This window comes from Globicephala melas, chromosome 4 (genome assembly GCF_963455315.2).
Source record: "Globicephala melas chromosome 4, mGloMel1.2, whole genome shotgun sequence".
Classification (NCBI taxonomy): domain Eukaryota; kingdom Metazoa; phylum Chordata; class Mammalia; order Artiodactyla; family Delphinidae; genus Globicephala; species Globicephala melas.
In genome coordinates, this window is record NC_083317.1 from 126,605,954 (window position 1) to 126,627,060 (window position 21,107).

The 21,107-nt window shown below is 37.2% G+C and overlaps 1 protein-coding gene and 1 pseudogene across 6 annotated transcripts in view; both read left to right on the forward strand.

The window, feature by feature from the left end:
- Window positions 1-21,107, forward strand: part of CEP70 (centrosomal protein 70) — a 79,404-nt gene that overhangs the window by 31,568 nt on the left and 26,729 nt on the right. For 5 of the 6 annotated variants that reach the window (XM_030873389.3, XM_030873391.3, XM_030873390.3 and 2 more), the window contains 5 exons: window positions 148-317; window positions 5,820-5,876; window positions 15,242-15,323; window positions 15,428-15,516; window positions 16,959-17,033. In XM_030873389.3, the coding sequence (XP_030729249.1) occupies window positions 148-317; window positions 5,820-5,876; window positions 15,242-15,323; window positions 15,428-15,516; window positions 16,959-17,033 (473 nt within the window). The remainder of the gene's footprint in view (window positions 1-147; window positions 318-5,819; window positions 5,877-15,241; window positions 15,324-15,427; window positions 15,517-16,958; window positions 17,034-21,107) is intronic. The other variant, XM_060298560.2, reaches the window with a different exon arrangement.
- LOC132597211 (TM2 domain-containing protein 1 pseudogene) lies at window positions 20,387-21,007 on the forward strand (annotated as a pseudogene).

Here is a 21,107-nt window from a genome sequence, read left to right on the forward strand (position 1 = left end):
ACCCATTTAAAGACAGGCTCAGTACTGAAGTTCTTGAATGAAGCAGCCTGATAGAAATTGTGAGGATAACTTTGTGTACAATATTGTTAGGACAGCATGTCCTTGATGTATATATCATAATTATATTTTTTGAAAAATTTCTTACAGGCAAAATGTGAGCATTATAAGAAAAAACGAATGGAGCAACAAGAGACTATTGCTTCTTTGCAGAAGGATGTCTGTAGATTAACAAAGGAGGACGAAGAGCGCATCATCACTCAAAACAGAGTGTTCTCCTATCTCTGCAAGAGAGTTCCTCATACCATCTTGGATAGACAGTAATATTTGCTACGAAAATTGATATGTAGCTAGAGTCATCACTTTTTTAAAAACAGATTTCATCTTGGGTGTGGTTATATCTCTTTGAAACTGGTGAAGTATTCCTCTCCCTCTTCTCTGCTGTTTGTTTATTTTAAATGTCATTAACTTTTTGAAGAAAATGGTCAGTTGTCCTGGAGAAGTACATGCTAGATTTGTCTGTTTGCTTCCTTACTATGTCATTTAATTTATTCTTCTATCTCCTATGTTCCCTCTAAACTGGAAGTTAGAGCTAAATTCAGATGCAAGTATTTTTGGCAAAATACTTCATAGGTGGTAATTTATGCTTCTAATTATAACATATCAGGAGGCACATAATGTCTAGTTGACCTACTCTCAGGGATGATGAGATTGTTCAGGGGTTTAAATAATAACAATCTGATCCTTCCACTATAAAATTTCTCATCACCCTTTCATCTAATGGTTTCCCCCATTGATGATCTTATTTTCAATTCTGCTACCCCTTTTTTTTCTTTTTCTTTTTTTCCCAGAAGTCTTCCATTAAAAAAAAGAACCTTTCCTTTTGAATAGGGACTATTTGGTTGCCCTATATGGTTTGTTACAGGGAAGTGCAATGCTCAGTTCTTTCATTTTAATTCTAATTTTTTAGAGTAAGCAGTGGTTGCCCTAATGATCTCCAATGATAAGCAATAAGATTTTTTGTTTGTGCCTATCTCTCTTTTTTCAAAGGTTATTATTAACTCGTGGGCTTTTAATGATCAAATTATCTTGTCTTTGGCCGGTGGGATCTTTATCATGTTGGTATTATATCCCTTAGACCCAACTCCATTAATCTTTGTTAGATTTCTTACTTTTAGGCAGAAGATATATCCTGTACATTGTTTTGCCCTAGGAGCTCTTTTGAGGAATGGAGTTAGGTATTTGTTAAAACTAACACTGAACATTTAAAATTAACTCATTTAAAATGAATTGATTAGACATTTCTCAAAAGAGCTCTGGTTCCTTTTAGTCAGGAATGGATTTTAGAGACCACAGTTTGAGTGTTTAGGTTGCTTATCTTACGTTGTCATTGATTTTAGGGCTTTTTAGTGGCAAGTACCAGGAACTATGTATATTTCTGAGAAAAATTTCTAACTGAAGTTAACACTACTGGGTTTTTATTTAAACTCTGATTTTACATTTTTAACGGTTTTCTTTTACACTGAAAATCCTTATTCCTAAGAATAATATCATAATTATTTATTTGCTTTATCCTATAATATAGAAAAAGTTTCAAAATAATAATACCAGTATTGCTACTAACAATAAGCCAACTGAATGAAATTTAAATTTCTTTGCAATTATCTTCGACATTAATAATATATTCCACTATGGGTACAGTCAAAATATAATGTTCTAAAATATCTTGAAATATTTCTTTTCTGTGTGTTTGTGGCACCAAATTAATATACAGTTAGGTTTACTTGTTTCAGTTTGTTTTCAGTTTTTAGGGCTGGCTTTTAAAATTTATTTACTTTTGAATATGTAAGACGTTTATACAATTATAAAGTCAAAACTGTAATTATTTATATTTGGAGAGGTTTTGTTTTCATTCCCGTCCCCTTAACCTATTCCTTACTTCTCCCTATAGATAATTTTTTTAGTGTTATTTTTAGCAAATACAAACAGTATGAATATTATATTTCTTTGTATAAAAGATAGCACCTTGTTCTTTTCACTTAATAGTATAAACTAGTTACATTTTAACTAGTCTTATGTGTTTACATAGTAGGATTGGGGATTTTTACTAATTAGGTATGTCTGTTTTATACTATAAAAGTAAATGAAGTCACATATAAGTTAAAAACAAGTTGAAACTATAGATTGTTTCAATAATTATTTGAGAGATAATGCACACATACATGTACACAAATATATATATACAATTTTTATCCTTTTGAAGGACGAACTAGGATAAAAATATAAATAATAAATAATTTAAATAACAAAATGTAGTTGGAGCTAGGTGTGAATAAATAGAAAAGCAAAGAAAGGAAAATAGGAGTAAGGAAGAACAAAAGGAGAGAGATAATTACAGTGGGAGAATAAGGTAAGAAGAGAGATAGAGGAAGAGGAATGAAAACAAAAACAAAATAACAGGCACTTTGAATGAGTGAGAGGGCAAGAAAAAGGGAGAGAAGCATTGAGAAAACTTACCAAGTACCAGATGAAGTCAAGCTAATTCAGGTGTGAATTTGTCTGATGGCCTAGAGATTCTCCACTTCATTTGGTGTTTTTTTTTTTTTTTTTTTTTTTTTTTGCTGAACGCGGGCCTCTCACCGCCGTGGCCTCTCCCGTTGCGGAGCACAGACTCCGGACGCGCAGGCTCAGCGGCCATGGCTCACGGGCCCAGCCGCTCTGCGGCACGTGGGATCCTCCCGGACCGGGGCACGAACCGGCGTCCCCTGCATCGGCAGTCAGACTCCCAACCACTGCGCCACCAGGGAAGCCCTATTTGGTTTTTAATAAAACAAATTTTCAGTTTGAGCACAGAACTTAAAAATTGTGAATTAACCCTTATATAAAAATGCATCAGTTGTAGCCACTACAGCTATTGTCAAAAGTTACAGAGGCATTGGGACAAAACAGTATAGGACATACACAGATGAGTAAAGCGATGTTTGCTGCATTTATGGACCTGATAGCTTGTTGGGTAGATAGACACATACTCAGGTAAGTAAAATAAAAGGCACATTGGTATGTGCTGTAATGGTAAGGCAGACAGGATACTAACTGGGCGTGGCATAAGGAAAGCTTAGTTTCCACTGAGAAAGATGGGGATGACCAGAAAGACTTCATGAAGGAGGTAACTTGTAAACTAGATTATTAGGAACTGTAGAATTTTTTTTTAAAACACAATAAAAGGGCTCCCCTGGTGGCGCAGTGGTTGAGAGTCTGTCTGCCGATGCAGGGGACACGGGTTCGTGCCCCGGTCCGGGAGGATCCCACATGTCGCGGAGCGGCTGGGCCTGTGAGCCATGGCCGCTGGGCCTGCGCGTCCGGAGCCTGTGCTCCACGGTGGGAGAGGCCACAGCAGTGAGAGGCCCGCGTACCGCAAAAAAAAAAAAAAAAAAACCACAATAAAAGAGTTTAATAAGGTGTCCAGTTTACAAAATAAATCTATAAAAATCAATAGCTTTTGTTTTACACCAATAATAACCTAGCAGAAAATGTAATGGGAGGAAAATTCCATACACAGTCATAACTGTAAATATGCAATACCCAGGAACAATTCTCCTGAGGTGTGTTGAAGTCCTAGACGAATGCTTTAAAATTTATTTGCAGACAGGAAGACATATCATGTTCCTTAAAGGGAGCAGTTGATGGTAGTTTGAATTTTGTGTGTTGTAATTCTCATTACATTTGTATTAATTTGTTCTGGCATCTGTATTCCCCATGATGCTGTAAGCTCAATGAAGCCAAAGACTCCGTGTCATTCCCTGCTGTGTTCTAGTGCATGTCCAAGAGGAATTGTAGAGTTTTAATAGACGTTAATGAGGAAAAGGGTATTCTAGTTAGAGAAATACGGTGTCTGGGAAACAAAACGTATTTGAGAGTGGCAAGTAGTCCAGGTAGTCCGAGAGGTCTGGAGCGTAGGGTGCACAAGGTGATGGTATCTTAGGAGACAGTATGGAAGGAAAGGTGTGCTGAAACTTTGAGGGGCTTCACCTCCAGGCTGAAGAGTTTAGGTTCTACTTTCTGTGTAGCAGGATTAAAAAAGCCCAGGATTTATGAGCAAAGAAATTAAACCCAGAGACAGACAAAATTAGTGATCGGTTTTAATAGTCTAGTTGGTAGATAACAGAGGTCTATAAAGAAAAAAGAAAGAGAGATACTGCAGAGATGGACAGGAATTGTCTAGACTGACTGACTGTAGATGTTGAAAGAAGGAGAGCAGTCAAAGATAGCCAGATTTCAAGCTAGGTTTGGGGAATGGGGAAGGAGGATAATGGGTTCATTTACGAACATTAGGTACTTTATGTCAGCCACAGAGAGATATCAGGCCTACAGTTAGAAAGGCTGAACTCCAGAGAACTTTAAAATTTAGAGAGAGAAAGAAGAGACAGAAGAGGAGTTACGTTTGGGTGTCAGGCTAACCAAGGAACAAGAGTGTTTGAAGAAGGAGAGGGTGGTAAGAAGTGTTACATGCCACCTCATTGGTTTGTGTTTGCCTTCCCACTGTCTTATTTGCTCAGAATTCCTGGTAAGTCCTCTTTAAAAGTTTATTGAAGGTAGAGGTAACAGTCATTCAGGATGAATGAAGTTTGCTATGAAGGAAGAAGATAGAAATGGAATGGTAGCATGGGGGAAGGAAGGGGTGAGAGGGCTTGTGAAGTATATAAAGGAAATTAAAGCACATTTGCAGGATAATATGAAAGCTGGTACGTGTTGGGATGGGGAAAGTTGAAGAGGAAGGATAATCCGGAAAGTTATGATATTAAAAGCACAGTTGGTTGAATTAGCTCTGAAAAAAAAAGTTTCCCAAGATAGGAGTGAAATACTATACATTGTTGCTTTAAAAAGAATAATATGTGAAAGTATAGTGTTATTTTATTTTTCTTTGAGGATTTTTTGAATTACAAAAGCAATATGTGCTTTTAGAAATTCAAACAATATAAAAGTATGTAAAGTAAAATGTTATAGACCTGCTTACCCCTCCTAATTTCCACATCCCAGAGATACCACTTTTAACAGTTTGGTTTTTGTCCTTCCTAGTGTTTCACAGCAATAGTGCTGTTGGCTTTTGGGTGGGACCATTCTTCATTGTGCAGGGCATGATGAGCATTCATCATGTTCATCGATGAACTTTTAAGCATCATCGCCCCCTCCCCAACTATTCAGTGTGACAACCAACACTGTCCCCTAGCTGTGGTATTACCCCTCAGCTAAGAACCCATAGAGTTCATTTTCAATACATATACAGATTCATTTATAACTATTTTCCTAAAAAAATAGAGTAATATTATACATTTTGCTATGCAACATTTTTAAACCTTATCAGTTCGCATTAGGATGTAGAAATTTACATTGTCTCTTCTCATGCCTCTTCATTTTCTATAATATGGATGTGCCATTATTTATTTAACTTTTCCCTTGTTGACAAATATTTAGATTGTATCTGAGTTTTCACTCATAAATAATGGTGCATCAAGCAACTTCGTTCATCTTGAGTTACAGCCTTAGGCACGTATTTCTGTGGGAGTGATTGCTAGAGGTAGAACTGTTTGGACAATATGCATTTAATGTGTTGAGATTTAATGTCTGTGGTTATTTAAAAATATATACATTAAAATTAAAATATATGGCATAGTGTGATACTTGCTTCTGGCAAAAATCACTTAAATTTTTTATAAATTTGCAGATAACATGTATGTTTATCACTGTAATTTGAAATTGTATAGAGAGAATAGTAAATGTTCCATACCACATTTTGAAAATAATTCAACTTATCTGTTTTCTAGGTTGCTTTGCCTAATTGATTACTATGAATCTAAAATTAGAAAATTTCATAAACAAAGGTACGACTAGTCCTGTATTACAATTTTTAAAGTTATTATCGAGTCATGAATTACAACAAAAGTTTCTATGGGCTTTTGAAACAAATATACTTTGGAAATCTACCTGATATATGTGTAATTTACCTAATATGTTTAACTACAAATTTCTTTTTTTATAAAGATCTTCAAGACTGTACTTTACCACTTATGTTAAAGTATATTGCATTTATATTAAAATATGTATATTTAATAATCACCAAAGTATCGGTCACAGAAGAAATAGTATTTTTCTTTTGTTGAAGTATTATAATTTGTTCTACTGATGTCATCTAACCACTAGATAGTTACTGAGTATATCCACAAAGTGTGTAGGGTTGGATTAGCTGCCTGCCAAAGTACAGCCTAATTAGTATGCAGATTTATATGAGATAAAGATTAAATGTCATAGTGAAAAATCAAGTATATAGAGTAAAACACAGTTGTCGCCTCTGATTAAAGAAATAATGGTAAAGTTTAAAAATAATGGTCTTTGACTAACCAAAAATAGCTGAAAGATATCTAAGGCCAAATAATCTAAAGTGCTTTAATATAGTCATTAAAACAGTGGCTATTCTGTTTCATTGTTTATAAATGGAACAGTTCTTTTAACAAATATTTGAGCACCTACTTTCTGCCAAGTTCTGTTTTTGTTACTGAACAGATAAAATAGATAAACTAGAATAAAGCAGATAAGTTCTCTGCTTTCATTAAGCATATCTGCTTTCATTAAGCGTACATTGTCTAGTATTCTTGCCCCAAGAGTACTGACTCCAGAAACTCAGTAGGACTGATGGCAGAGCTGTGCTGGTTGCTGATTCCTTCTAGCACCTTGGGGACTCTTAAAAAAGAGCGGGATGGAGGGAAGAAGGGAAGAAAGAAGTGAAAAAGGAAGGAAGGGAAGATGAGAAGAGAACAACTAATGATAGAGCAACTCCTTGCTTTGTTCTATTCAGAAAGTAGTAGTATACCAATTAACTTCAGGGACCTTCTGATTTTCAAAACTGTGTCTTTTAGATGGTAGGCATGGTGTTAGATAGATTCTAGAGACAGGACAAAGTTTTGTTTGTTTGTTTATCTTGGCTGCATCAGCTCTTCCTTGCAGCATACGGGATTTTTTTTTTTTTTTTTTTTTTTTTGCGGCACACAGTTTCTTCGTTGAGGTGCATGGGCTTCTCTTTAGTTGTGGCGTGCTGGGTTTTTTTCTCTCTTCAGTTGTATCGCGTGGGCTTCAGAGTACATGGGCTCTCTAGTTGAGGCACGCAGACTTAGCTGCCCTGCGGCATGTGGGATCTTAGTTCCCCCACTAGGGATCGAACCTGCGTCCCCTGCATTGGAAGGCTGATTGGATTCTTTACCACTGGACCACCAGGGAAGTCCCTAGGACAACGTTTTGAACACAATTCTTAGCTTCCAGGAGTTTGCAATCTAGTAAGGGAAATTAAATGTAAACACATTAATAGTTAAAAATAATATGAGACTTAAAAGACACTAAGGCATAATGTCACAATAGAGTAATTACTAAAAACTGTACAGACAGTAAGTAATACAGGAGTCGATAACAGGAGCAAATTTGTTTTAGATGGAGTAACCAGGAAAGCCATTACAAAGCAGATGGGGGTTGTGCTTGAGGTTGAAGAATAAGTAAAATTTGGGAAAGCAGAAAGGCAAAAAAACCCCACTGCTTGTATGCTTTGAGCAAAAGTTCATAGATGTAAGAGAGTAGACTTTTTTATGGTACTATAAGCCAGTTTGGCTGGGCTTCATACAGGACCAAGAGTGAGCTATAAATGAACAAAAAGACATCATTTGCCTTGGAAAGAAGGAAGGCGCTTTTTCCTTTGATACAGAAAAGCTGGTGATGAGGTTGTAGGTATGTGTATTAGGTGGGGTTCTAGAGAGAAACAGAACCAATAGAATGTACATTTATATGCAGAGAGATATTTATTTTAAAGGAGTTGGTTCATGCGATTGTGAAGCTGGCAAGTCTGAAATCTGTGAGGCTGGCATGCAGGCCAGAGACCCAGGGAAGAGTTGATGTTGCAGTGTTGAGGGTGAAGGCAACCTGAAGGCAGAATACCTCCCTTGAAGATTTCAGTCTCTGCTCTTAAGGTCTTTAACTAATTGCACAAGGCCCACCCACATTATGAAGGGTAATCTGCTTTATTCAAAGTCTCTTGATTTAAATATCACATCTAAAGAATACCTTATGGCCATATCTAAACCGGTGTTTGACCAAGTAGCAGGGTACCGTAGCCTAGCCTAAAATGAACAGTCATAGTATGTAAGAGAGAAGGCAAATGAATAATTTCATTTGAGAGGTTGTAAACTGTTAAGCTTGCAGAATCAGGAAAATAATGAAAATGAGTAAAGCAGGTTAGGTGGGAACTGTGGCAAATTGGAGAGCTGTGTACCATCAGTCTCAAGGGGGCAGTTAAACTGTACACTCTGTGAGGAATGTGAGCCCACTGTAGCTAAATCTGCTTTTTTGAGAAGTTAGAATGTTAGGTTTATAAATGAAATCAGACTTTTAATGTTTGCAACTAAAACTCAGTGCTCTACAACATATTATACAGTCCAGGCTGAATATTATTTGAAACCTTTGCTCTATATCTTTAATAAATTGTAATCTGGATTCAGGACTTGGTTGACTTTTTTTCTGTAAAGGGCCAGACTGTATGTATTTAGGCATTTTAGTCTGTATAGTCTCTCACCACTGCTCAACTCTGCTGTTGTAGCATGAAATGAGCCATAGACAATAAGTAAATGAATTGGCATGGCTGTGTTCCATAAAACATTAATTTAAAAAAGCCTGCTAGATGTAGCCCACAGGCAACAGTTTGCTGACCACCAGTCTAGATGATGAAGAGAGAACATTTGGGATTTGTAGTAAGAGTAGAGAAGATTTAGTATAGCCATCATTGAAATGTCTTGTGTAGAATGTGGTGTGAGAGGTTGCCTCTGAAGTTGTGCAAACTGGCATTCTCTGACTAAAAATAATAAAAGGATTGAGGCCATTGGTGGGGGGTGGTGTTGAATCTGGTTGTCATGAATTTGCAGTGAAAATCTGGGATTGAGGAATGAGGACCTTGGAGGAAAGGAATTACTTTTTTGCTTAGCAATCCTATCATCATTGGTCTAGCTGAAGTGAAATATAATACTTTGGCCGGTGCAAACTACGCTCAGGTCAGATACTTGGACTGAATGTCTCATTAAGGGAGAAGGATATAGGAAGAAAATAGGGGCTGCATTATACATAATGTTCTCACAGGTGGAAAATTAGAAGTCACTTATACTTTGCAGTGATGAAGAGTCTGCCCTGAGGAGAGTTTTTCATAGTTCATTGACTGAACAAAGTTTATCAGTCTTTTTTCTAAGAGTAAATACTAACTTGATAGATTGTAGGAATTTCAAGGTGGATTTTGAGATCTGCAAATAGGATATTAGCATCACCTGAAGAAGCAGGAGTACTCTAAAAGGAAGGTGTAGAATTAACTGACAAGTATTATATTACTAAAAAAAGAAGGCGAAAGAGAAGGGAAAATGAAGGAGGATGGGCTGTGGTTTGGAGGCCTAAGTGGGATAAACAGGAAGCACAGGAGGAGGACGTATACACCTGTAGAGCTAGGGGAGCAAGACCAAAGGAGGAAGACAGATGGGACATGGGCCTCTTGCAGAGGTAGAAGCCCTCTGTTTAACACTGACTTTTTTTTTTTTTTTTTTTTCGGTACGTGGGCCTCTCACTGTTGTGGCCTCTCCCGTTGCAGAGCGCAGGTTCAGCGGCCATGGCTCACGGGCCTAGCCTCTCTGTGGCATGTGGGATCTTCACATACCAGGGCATGAACCCGTGTCCCCTGCATCGGCAGGCGGACTCTCAACCACTGCGACACCAGGGAAGCCCAAACACCCACTTTTTAAAGGCAGTGTTGTCCAAAGTTTTTCTCATCATGAAACACAGAAAGTGATGTTTGTGTACCACACTGGGGTCTGTCCAGTTGTCCTGAGGGCTGAGAGAGATGAATATCTTGGCACCTTTGTAATCCCTTTGCACAGCACACCTATGGCACACCATCTGGACCCTCATTTTAGGGCGCAGGCTTGAGAAGGCCTCCAGAGAGCTCATGAAAGGCAGTTTCTGAATACTGTGGACTGGTATTCCTTTCTGCCTCCATACATGAGAAAACTCAGGAAAAGCAAAGGAAGCTGCAATCAAGGCAGCAGATATTTGAATACAAGTGTTAAGCAGTTGGAAATCTTAGAAGACTGCAAACATGGTGTAACCTCTGAAATAGAGGAAAAGTAAATTTTAAAACGATAGGCTCTCAGCTATGTTGTTACTTTACCTACTTTTTTAAAAAAATTTATTGAATTTATTTTTGGCTGCATTGGGTCTTCATTGCTGCACACAGGCTTTCTCTAGTTGTGGCGAGCAGAGGCTACTCTTCGTTGCAGTGTGCAGACTTCTCATTGTGGTGGCTTCTCTTGTTGCGGAGCACAAGCTCTAGGCGTGTGGGCTTCAGTAGTTGTGGCTTGCGGGCTCTAGAGCGCAGGCTCAATAGTTGTGGCTCACGGGCTTAGCTGCTCCGCAGCATGTGGGATCTTCCCGGACCAGGGCTCGAACCCGTGTCCCCTGCATTGGCAGGTGGATTCTTAACCACTGCACCACCAGGGAAGCCCCTACCTACTTTTCTTTACCCAGAAATATATATCACTGTAGATTACTATATCACTATATGGTAATATAGATTAATATATCACTGTAGATTACATGGAATATATTGCTGGCTTTTTCTATTAGTATTTCCCTGGCTTGGTAGATAGATTAAAGAGCCAAGGAAAGTAACGTAGGAATAAAACCTACAGGCCTCAGATTGAATTTCTTCTGAGATGTCAGAGACATTTGGAAAGTTACCCCAAGGAAAATAGTTCTATAATGAATTAGTAAAGTGAAGTCCCCTTGTCTAATTCCATCCTTCTTTTTAGATAGAAATTTTTAAATTGGTCTTGGGAAATGGAGGCAGGTGGATTTGAGATTAACCTCTGACTGAACATGGTTTGGATTAGGGAAGAGAATAAAACATAGGATTTCTCTAGTTTTGCTCTTTCTCTCTACCCCTAAGGAGCACGATCTTCAACACTGGGCCCCTCCTGAGGCTTCTGGAGGCCATTGGAGAAAGGGTGGGAGGAATTTGGCTGTGGGGATCCCATGTCCAAATGAGAGTTTGTGGATGCTTAGAATTATGTTTTTACTTCAAGAAAACCACGAAATCTGTCAATGCTAAATAAAGAACTACAGGAAAAGAAAGTGAGGATTCTTTACTGAAACTCATTTCCCTTTAGGTCTGCATACATTTAAAATTGGTCTCCTCTACTATATTCATATATTAGGTTTCTCTTGAGAACAAGTATAGCCATAGTGGCAGGTATTTTAGAGTATATATAGGGAATGATGTGAGTGCATAGGCTTTGGAACCAGAGAGATTTCAATTTGAATCTCACTACTACTACTAACTATTTGCGTGACTTTGAGCAAGTTAAATAACTACTCAAACTCCTCACCTGTTAAATGTGAAATAGTTTGTATAAAACATCTATTTTAGTACTTGTTATATAGAGGCTACTCAGTCTTCCTTATTTTAGTCATCTTTCCTAAAATGGTCATTTGTTCAAGGCTAGCATGTGTTTTAGAAGAAGGTCTGAGGGATATATTAGTACAGCTGTCTCGAATAGAAATGTAATGCAAGCCACATATATAATTTCGCATTTTCATGTAGCCAAGTTGAAAAGTAAAAAGAAACCAATGAAATACATTTTAATATATTTTATTTAATATCCAGGTTAACAGTACAGTTAGTCTTTGTAACCCTTCCATGGCTCAACCAATAAGCATTGGCAAAAAACACAAGATTGTTAAAGTCATTTTGTTTCAGTGGTTCTGCAAACTGGTATAGTATTTACACAGGTGCTGTATAATTTTAACAACTATATTCATGACACTGTCATAGTCTGCTTCAGAAAACTGAGCACATTTCTAATATGTATTATACAGTATAACAAAGCAATGAGAAACATCAGTCTTTTGAACATTCCAGTAAATCTGGATTTTTGACGTTACAAAGCTAGAGCACCTTCCATTGTGGAAAAAAATGATTTTTTCATATCTAGCTGAAATTCTTCTTTGATAGATATGTAAAATTCAAAGACACACCATAAGTGTGATATTTTTATTTTAAGACCTCAAATTGTCAACATTTCTTGGTAAATCTGGAAGTCCTCTGAGACAGAACATTCCCAAAGTGTTAATTGAGATATGATTCATCTAAAGATAAAGAAACGTATTTGCAGTTTTTAAAATTAAATCAGTTCATCTTTGATGTTATAAGAAAGGTCTTGTATTCTCCAGGCAGTTGTTCATGGGCTTAATTGAAGATCTTTCACTTTTTTATAAAAATAACTTTTGTTTTCTCATAATTTTCCAACAAAATTTCCATAACAAATAATTTATTTCATGTAAGGACAGTTTCTGTTTTTGTGCAACACTTCAAAATGTTTTATAGGTGGCCAAAATTATAAGCTCAGATTTTGCTAAAAAATTATTTTAAAAGTTTTTGTTGTATGGTTAATTTTGGTTTCGGTGACTTTAATTCTTTTTTGACTGTTGAAAGGAAACTTCTTAATATGTTCATTATGTATTTGCTGAAAATGCGTCCTATCGTCATCTACTTTATTATCCTAAAAGATTTTTTATATAACAACTTTTTAAAATAACAGCTTTATTGAGATATAATTCACATGCCATAAAATTCACCATTTTAAAGCATACAATTCAATGATTTTTAGGATATTCACAGAGTGTGTCATCATCTCCACAGTCAATTTTAGAACATGTTCATCACCCCATTGAGAAACCCCGTTGGCAATCACTCCCCGCCCTGAGCCCCTACTCTGCTGCAACACAACATCACAAAATATACAATTCCATTTATATGGAATGTCCAGAATCTGCAAGTCCATAAAGACAGAAAGTAGATGAGTGGTTGCCTAGGAATTGGATTGTAGTGGAGTAGGGACTCAGGGCAGAGAGGAGATATGGGGAGTGATTGATAATGGGTATGGTATTTCTCAGTGGGGTGATGAACATGTTCTAAAATTGATTGTCGAGGTGGTGACACAACTTTGTGAATATCCTAAAGGGATATCTCATTGTGGTTTTGATTTGTGTTCCCCTAAGGACTAATGATGAGTGTCTTTTTATAGGCTTATTGTCCATTTGCATATCTGTTTTGGAGAAATGCCTACTCACATCCTTTGCCCATTTTTAAATTGACTTTTTTGTCTTTTATTGTTGAATTGTAAGAGTTCTTTATAGCAAATTATAGTAGCATTCATTAGGAAATTTGTGGCATACGTTCTTTCAGTCTCTTTTCTTTACTGTTCCAATTATTGTACTCTCAGATGTTATCATCTCCACTTGATTCTGTTAAAAATCTGTCCATAATTATTTTTTAAACTAAAAAAGTTTAGTTCTTATAATTAAAATAATAACTATATTATCAATTATGATTTATATAGGCATCACCATAAATATAGTATCATAACAAACACCTTACAATGTTATATTGGTATATAGGAAAAAAACATTCTAACTGAATCAGTCCTTTGATACTGACTAGACTGGTGGTGTGTTTGTATATAGTACTACAAACTACCCACGCACCCAGTGCACAGCTAGGCCACAACATTAATACCTTAACATGATGCATGGTAGTGGTATGTAGTCCTAAACAATAAAGTCGTGTTTAACAGAAGAATATTTTACACTGCTTCAGTTTTTAAATTTTAATTAAAATGAAATAGAATTGGGCTTCCCTGGTGGCGCAGTAGTTGAGAATCTGCCTGCCAATTCAGGGGACACGGGTTCGAGCCCTGGTCTGGGAAGATCCCACATGCCGCGGAGCGACTGGGCCCGTGAGCCACAACTACTGAGCCTGTGTGTCTGGAGCCTGTGCTTCGCAACAAGAGAGGCCACGACAGTGAGACGCCCGCGCACCGCGATGAAGACTGGCCCCCGCTCACCGCAACTAGAGAAAGCCCTCGCACAGAAACGAAGACCCAACACAGCCAAAAATAAATAAATAAATTTATTAAAAAAGAAAAAATGAAATAGAATCAAAAGTCTAGCTCTTCAGTTGCATTAGCTATATTTCAAGTTCTCATTGCCCGTGTGTACCTAGCGTTTACCGTATCAGACAGCCCTGTGTTAAGTGTATCAGGATTTTAAAAAACATTAATACTGATTTTCTAGTACTTTATAGCTCACAGAATGCTTTGATATCTTTTTAACTTTTAACACCAATTCTGTGAGGTAGATGTGACAGAAATTATCAGATAATTATCAGATTATTAATTAATTGATAGATAAAATCAATTAATTAATAGATAAAATAAATTAATAGATAAAATTATCTATTTTATAGATGAGAAAACAAATTTTGAGAGACTGACCTACCCAAATAACACAACTGGTTAATGGTGATGTCAAGACTTGAATCAGGGACACTAAGTCTGTGGCCTTGTCCACTTATACTCTGCATTTTTTTAAAAAATAAATTTATTTATTTATTTTTGGCTGCATTGGGTCTTAGTTGCTGCACGCGGGCTTTCTCTAGTTGCGGCAAGCAGGGGCTAGTCTTCATTGCGGTGTGTGGGCTTCTCATTGCGGTGGCTTCTCTTGTTGTAGAGCTTGGGCTCTAGGTGCACAGGCTTCAGTAGTTGTGGCACGCGGGCTCAGTAGTTGTGGCTCGTGGGCTCAGTAGTTTTGGCTTGTGGGCTCTAGAGCGCAGGCTCAATAGTTGTGGCACACAGGCTTAGTTGCTCCGCAGCATGTGGGATCTTCCCAGGTCAGAGCTCAAAACCGTGTCCCCTGCGTTGGCAGGCAGATTCTCAACCACTGTGCCACCAGGGAAGTCCCTGCATTTTTTGATATAGATATTTTTGTGACCTAAAAGTACTAGAAGGAAAAAACAATATGCTTTGTTTATTCATTCAAGAAGTGTTTTTTCACCACCTCTTATGCCCCATATTCTTCTGGGCAGTGAGATACAATGGTGAACAAGACAAAGTTCTGGTCTTCATGGATCTTACCTTCCAATTAAGGCATTAGTGAACAAATATACACTATAGCACTAGGTAGTAAGTAGTATGTTCTAATACCATTTTCTGTGAGAATAAGTAGGAAATTTAGCTTAAATTTTAGTTCATGTTTAGGTTATCAAACGCTTATTGTGTTGATTTGATTTTTGTTAGCTAGATTTTTTTTTCATAAATACACTGCATGTATCTTTTCATAGGCAATATGAAGAAGATGAAAGTGAGTCAGAAGAAGACTACAGGAGTCTGAGTGCTTCACCCACTTATAAAGGCCTTCTAATGGTATGGGGACTATATGACTGATAAATACTTTTTTTATAAAGCAAAATGATAATCTAAATAATCTCCCAGGAAAGTTAACCATATTTTTATGAAATGTGTTGCAGTCATTACAGAATCAACTCAAGGAATCGAAATCTAAGATAGATGCACTTTTAATTGAAAAGCTGAATCTCCAAAAAGATTTGGAAAGCAGGTGAGAGAAACTTGTCATTTTTATTTAACTTCCATTTAAGCATAAACTGGAATTTTGAATATTAAATGAATCATTCTGTCCCCTTTACTCTAAAACTAATGTTGGGGACCTCATACTCATACCTATTTTAGTCATTTGTCTCTCATATCATGGAAAGAGCAAAAATACATACATAGGCAAGGAAAGTGAGAAAATAGGAAGAAGATAAAACTGGGTAGGAACTCAGAATATATTCAGTCTTATGCCAGCAGGTTTCCCTTTCCCAAATAACTTTATTTTTTATTTCAATTGTTTTTTCCAAATTACTTTAGAATGTCTTATTACCTCATCATATGCCCGTGTTGTGGGAAGGGGGGGAATTAAAAAGTTTAAATGGCATACAACAGAAAGGTTTATTTATGTACATCATACAACCACAAAAGGATGGCACTCTACCTGTTAACAGAGAGTAATAAGGAATGCACACTGCTGAGGGTTTTTTATTCAACAAATATTTGTTGAATACCTATTGTAAGTTAGACATGGCCTTAAGTTCTGGGATAATATATAATAAGCAAAACAAATACCTTGTTCTTGTAAATCTTATACTTTAATGGAGAGGAGACTGATACCTACAGTAAAAACCATTTCTATAAAGTTTAAAAGCCTGCCACATAATAATGTGTAAATTTATGGTTATTTGAATATGAGGTAAAAATTTATAAAACATGCATGGGAAGAATGAAGAATGAATTTCAGATAGTGGTCACCTGTGGTATGGGAAGGAGAGCAATGACAGTAATCAGGGTCACACATGGAGTTTTAAGTACATGTATAATGTTTTAGTTAAAATATTTGAAACAAATTACTATTCAACTTTGATAAAGCTTGAGGGGTGGACACAGTACTATTTGTCTTACTATTCTCTATTCTTGTCCGTGCATTTGAGATAATTTACTATAGAAACAAGTAATAGATTAATAACAATAAAAATGGGTAGAAAGTTTTGAACAGGGAATACACAGAAGAAGAAACCCAATGGCCAATAAATACCTCATTAGCAATCATGAAATTTTTTTTTAATTAACTAATTAATTTATTTTGGTTGTGTTGGGTCTTAGTTGCTGCATGTGGACTTAAGTAGTTGTGGCACGTGGGCTCAATAGTTGTGGCTTGCGGGCTCTAGAGCACAGACTCAGTAGTTGTGGTGCACGGGCTTAGTTGCTCCGTGGCATGTGGGATCTTCCTGGACCAGGGCTGGAACCCGTGTCCCCTGCAGTGGCAGGCGGATTCTTAACCACTGTGTCACCAGGGAAGCCCAGCAATCATGAAATATTTTAAGAATTTTTAAGCATATTTGTGACAAGTAACAGGGTATACACTATTGTTTATTATTAAATATCTTTATGGTATAGTTTTATTAAATAAAAATAAGTGCGTTCAACATGATTTATCTTCTACAGGCCCACACAGCATGAATTAAGACTTTATCAACAACAGGTGAAGAAGCTGGAGAAAGCCCTTAAGAAAAGCATCAAGTAATTATATTTTACCAAAGTTAAAAATTTATTAAGATTTTGTATCTTATTATTTATTTTTATTATCTGTCAGCTTACCCCATAGTGACCGTGGCTCAAAATTACCAGGCTGATGGGGGGAAATGACATTAAAAATGGGTATTTCTGGTTCCACAGTTTTAAAGGTTTCTACTGTACTGCATTTGGCTGTATATGCATCTTAAATAAGAACAAGGAAAAGGTAATTGTCTGATATAATAAAAGGCAAAGATTTTAATTAGAAAGTTGTCTTTGAAAGTCATGGAGGAATTGCAAGAGAATCATTGAAATTAGAGGTGACAAGGCCCAAATTTTTGTTGGTGGTAGTTATGACATGAATAATATATAGCCTCATTGTATTTTAAAACTAAAGGTTGGGGCTTCCCTGGTGGTGCAGTGATTGAGCGTCTGCCTGCCGATGCAGGGAACACGGGTTCGTGCCCCGGTGTGGGAAGATCCCACATGCCGCGGAGCGGCTAGGCCCATGAGCAATGGCCGCTGAGCCTGCGCGTCCGGAGCCTGTGCTCCGCAACGGGAGAGGCCACAACAGTGAGAGGTCTGCGACGGCAAAAAAAAAAAACAACTAAAGGTCCCAGAATGAATGCAGTGTGTCATTCATATCCACCACCTCTCTTTTATGACTTTGAAAAGCATGTACTCAGAGGAGTTTCAAAAAGTTGGTCTTCAAATAGTGATAGTATTTTCTGAAGATTAGCTACGTGTACTCTTTGATTCAAGGGAATGGGACTTGAAGTAGTGCAGTGAGCACTGAGATGAAATATTTTAAAAATGACATGAGTTAAAATATGCATTAGGTGTATTAAATCAGTTGTATTAGCATATGTTGATTCAATTTTCAGTGACAGCTGTTTCCTCCTTATGGCAGCACATGCCACAGTGAAAGGGAAGTATAGTATTCTGGCCATCCAGGAATTACATATTAAGTTAAATTAAGGAAGGAAAACTAAAAAAGAAAAGAGAAGTGAAAGGTTTGGAAAGGTTGCCTTCATTCATTCAATTAATATTTTTTCCCTTCCTACGATTGCTTGATATTTTAGGTACCTGTAGTACCTCTTCCTATATGCTTGGCATTCTGCATACTGAAATTACAGTGGTAAATCAAGTAGAAAAGGTTCTTGCTCTCATGAAGGTTATGTGAAGGGGGAAGGGCAATGAAAAAATAAATGACAATTTAGATATAGTATAAGTACTAAAGGTGAAATAGTGTGAGAGTTGCTATTGTATGAGTTTGGACAAGAAGTGGTAGTGACATGGTCAAAGGTGGCAGTAGTGGAGATAGAACTGATGGGACTTGGTGATGGATTGGGGATATAGGCAGCTGACGGGGGGAGAAAAATCAAGAGTCAAAAAATCCAAAAATCCACTAATCAAGACTAAGTTTTAGTCCTGAATAACTAGGTAGTTGTTGGGGCATTAGCTGAGATAGGAAAATTGGTCAAGGAGCAGCTGGGAAAAGGAGGATGTAAGGGAGATAAAAAGTCAGAGAAGGTGTAAGGGAGGAAAACTTCTCAGCCTTCTTAGGGTCTCTGGCTGGGCCTGAAAATTAAACTGACAAAGACAGATTAACATGAGAAAAGTATGTAAATTTATTTAATGTAAGTTTTACCTGACCTGAGAAGAAATGAAGACTTGAAGAAATTGTTAAGCTTGAGCATTTACTAGGTTTGATGAAGAGTGGAAAGTTGTGGGAAAATGTGATAGTACAAAAGGGTATGAGCTAAGGGTAATAAACTGGGGGAAATTCAGATTCCTTGTCTTCAGAGATAAAGATGCTCCTTTCCTCTGGGTACAGGGAGGGCACCTGTTGCATGAGGGTCTTATGGTCTGCTTCAGGGGAGAAGGGGGAGGTCAGAGTCCTTCCTGCTCCTGCCATTTCTCAAATTCCTTTAGCTTAAAACATTTCTTATGTCAAAGTTGCATATTTTGGGTTTTTTGTTTGTTTTTGTTTTTGGCCACACCATGGGGATTGTGGGCTCTTAGTTCCCCAACCAGGGATTGAACCTGGGCCACGGCAGTGAAGCCCGGAATCCTAAGCACTAGGCCATCCCTCAAAGTGGCATATTTTGGAGTGGCATATCCTGATCCCCTTCAAAGGAATCTTAGGACTTCAATGTAAATGTATCAGTGAAGATACTCACACACACAAAGGCATGCACATATATTCATAGAGATATCTAGTCGTTTCCTCATTATTCACAGATTGCATATTTGTGAATTTGCCTATCTGCTAAAATTTGTTTTTAATCCCCAAATCAGTAGTGATGGCACTTGCACAATCATTCATGGATGTGCCCAGTATACACATTTTCAGCTGCGGAACAATGTGATGCTCTGCCGTTTTGTTTCAGCTTTCATAATGTAAACAGTCATTCTTTTTGCTGTCATATGCCACTTTTATTTTTTCATTTTTTGCTTTTTGTTGGTGATTTCTCCAAGATGGTCCCAAGCATGGTACTGAAGTGCTGTGTAGTGTTCTACACACAAGAAGGCTGTGATGTACCTTGCAGAGAATATACATGTGTTAGAGAAACTTCATTTAGGCATGAGTTATAGTGCTGTTAGCCATGAGTCCAATGTTAATGAAACAACAGTATTTAAAAAGATGTCTTTATAAACATTAACACACATAAAACAAGGTTATATATATTGATCAGTTGAGGAAAATGTGACCAGAGGCATGCAGGAACCTGATCCTGTATTTCCCCTAGCAGCAGTGGTTCAGTCTTCACTAATTCAGTGTACATGGTGACTTTATAGAGTATAACTACCATGAATAATGAGATTTGATTGTGTATATGTTTTTTGTTATTCATTTGGGAACTGGTTTTTAGAGTGACTTCACTATTAGACTTTAAAATTGTGATTCAGAACCAATCCCTGCTATGTATTCCTGTTGAATTTTGAAGAAATGATTTGCATTTTGAATAAAGGATTTGTGTTTTTTTTTAGAAATTTACATTTGGAATTTAAAAAAATCTGTCATTAATTTGTTTTTAAGTTTGGAACTTTTGTGGTATCTAGATGTGCAACAGAATTAGGAATGTTAGATAACTTGCCCATATTGCACAGGAGGTGGTATGTGGAAGAACTTGGAAAGAAATCAGGTCCATACCCAAGCATTTGGACTCTCAAGCTCACACTCTTAACCACCACACTGATAACTAAAACCAAACAGAACACCCAATGAAAAAAACTTTTTCAATGTAAAAAATTTTCAAATTTTTCTTTTCTGCTGGGGCAGAGGTAGAATATTTTTTTCAAAGAACTACTGTGATGTTAGGGAAATAATCAAAAATAAAAATCTCCAGGGGGATGCGCTGGTCCCCAGCATGGCGGCCGCTTGGCCCTCCGGGCTGGTTGCTTCCAAGACTGCTGCTGCTCGGCTCCTGGCTGTCCTGTGGGCTGTGTCAGTAACCATAGGACCTTGGGGAGCTGCTGCCGGCGGCAGCAAGGAGTCACTTAAGTGCGAGGACCTCAAACTGGGACAGTATATTTATAAAGATCCAAAAATAAATGATGCTACACAAGAACCAGTTAACTGTACAAACTACACCGCTCATGTTCCATGTTTTCCAGCACCCAACATAACTTGTAAGGATTTTGGTGGCAATGAAACACATTTTACTGGAAACGAAATTGGTTTTCTCAAGTCCATATATTACCGAAATGTGTTTGTTAAAGTTTTACACTGTAGGATTTTGTGGAATTGGGAACCTAATTGATTTCATTCTTATTTCAATGCAGATTGTTGGACCTTCAGATGGAAATAGTTACATTATAGATTATTATGGAACCAGACTTACGAGACTGAGTATTACCAATGAGACATTTAGAAAAATGCAGTTATATCCATGAATATTGTTTAAAAGAAACAGATTTGGGCCTCCTTGATTTTAATAGAGAGCTCTCTGTGTGTAGATTTCCAGATTTTCCTTTTTCCGTCTTCACATACCACATTATGGATTCTGTTTAATTTTTTGTTGCTGATGTTTTTGTTTTGTTGTGTCAGTTAAAAACATATTATTCTGCGATTTA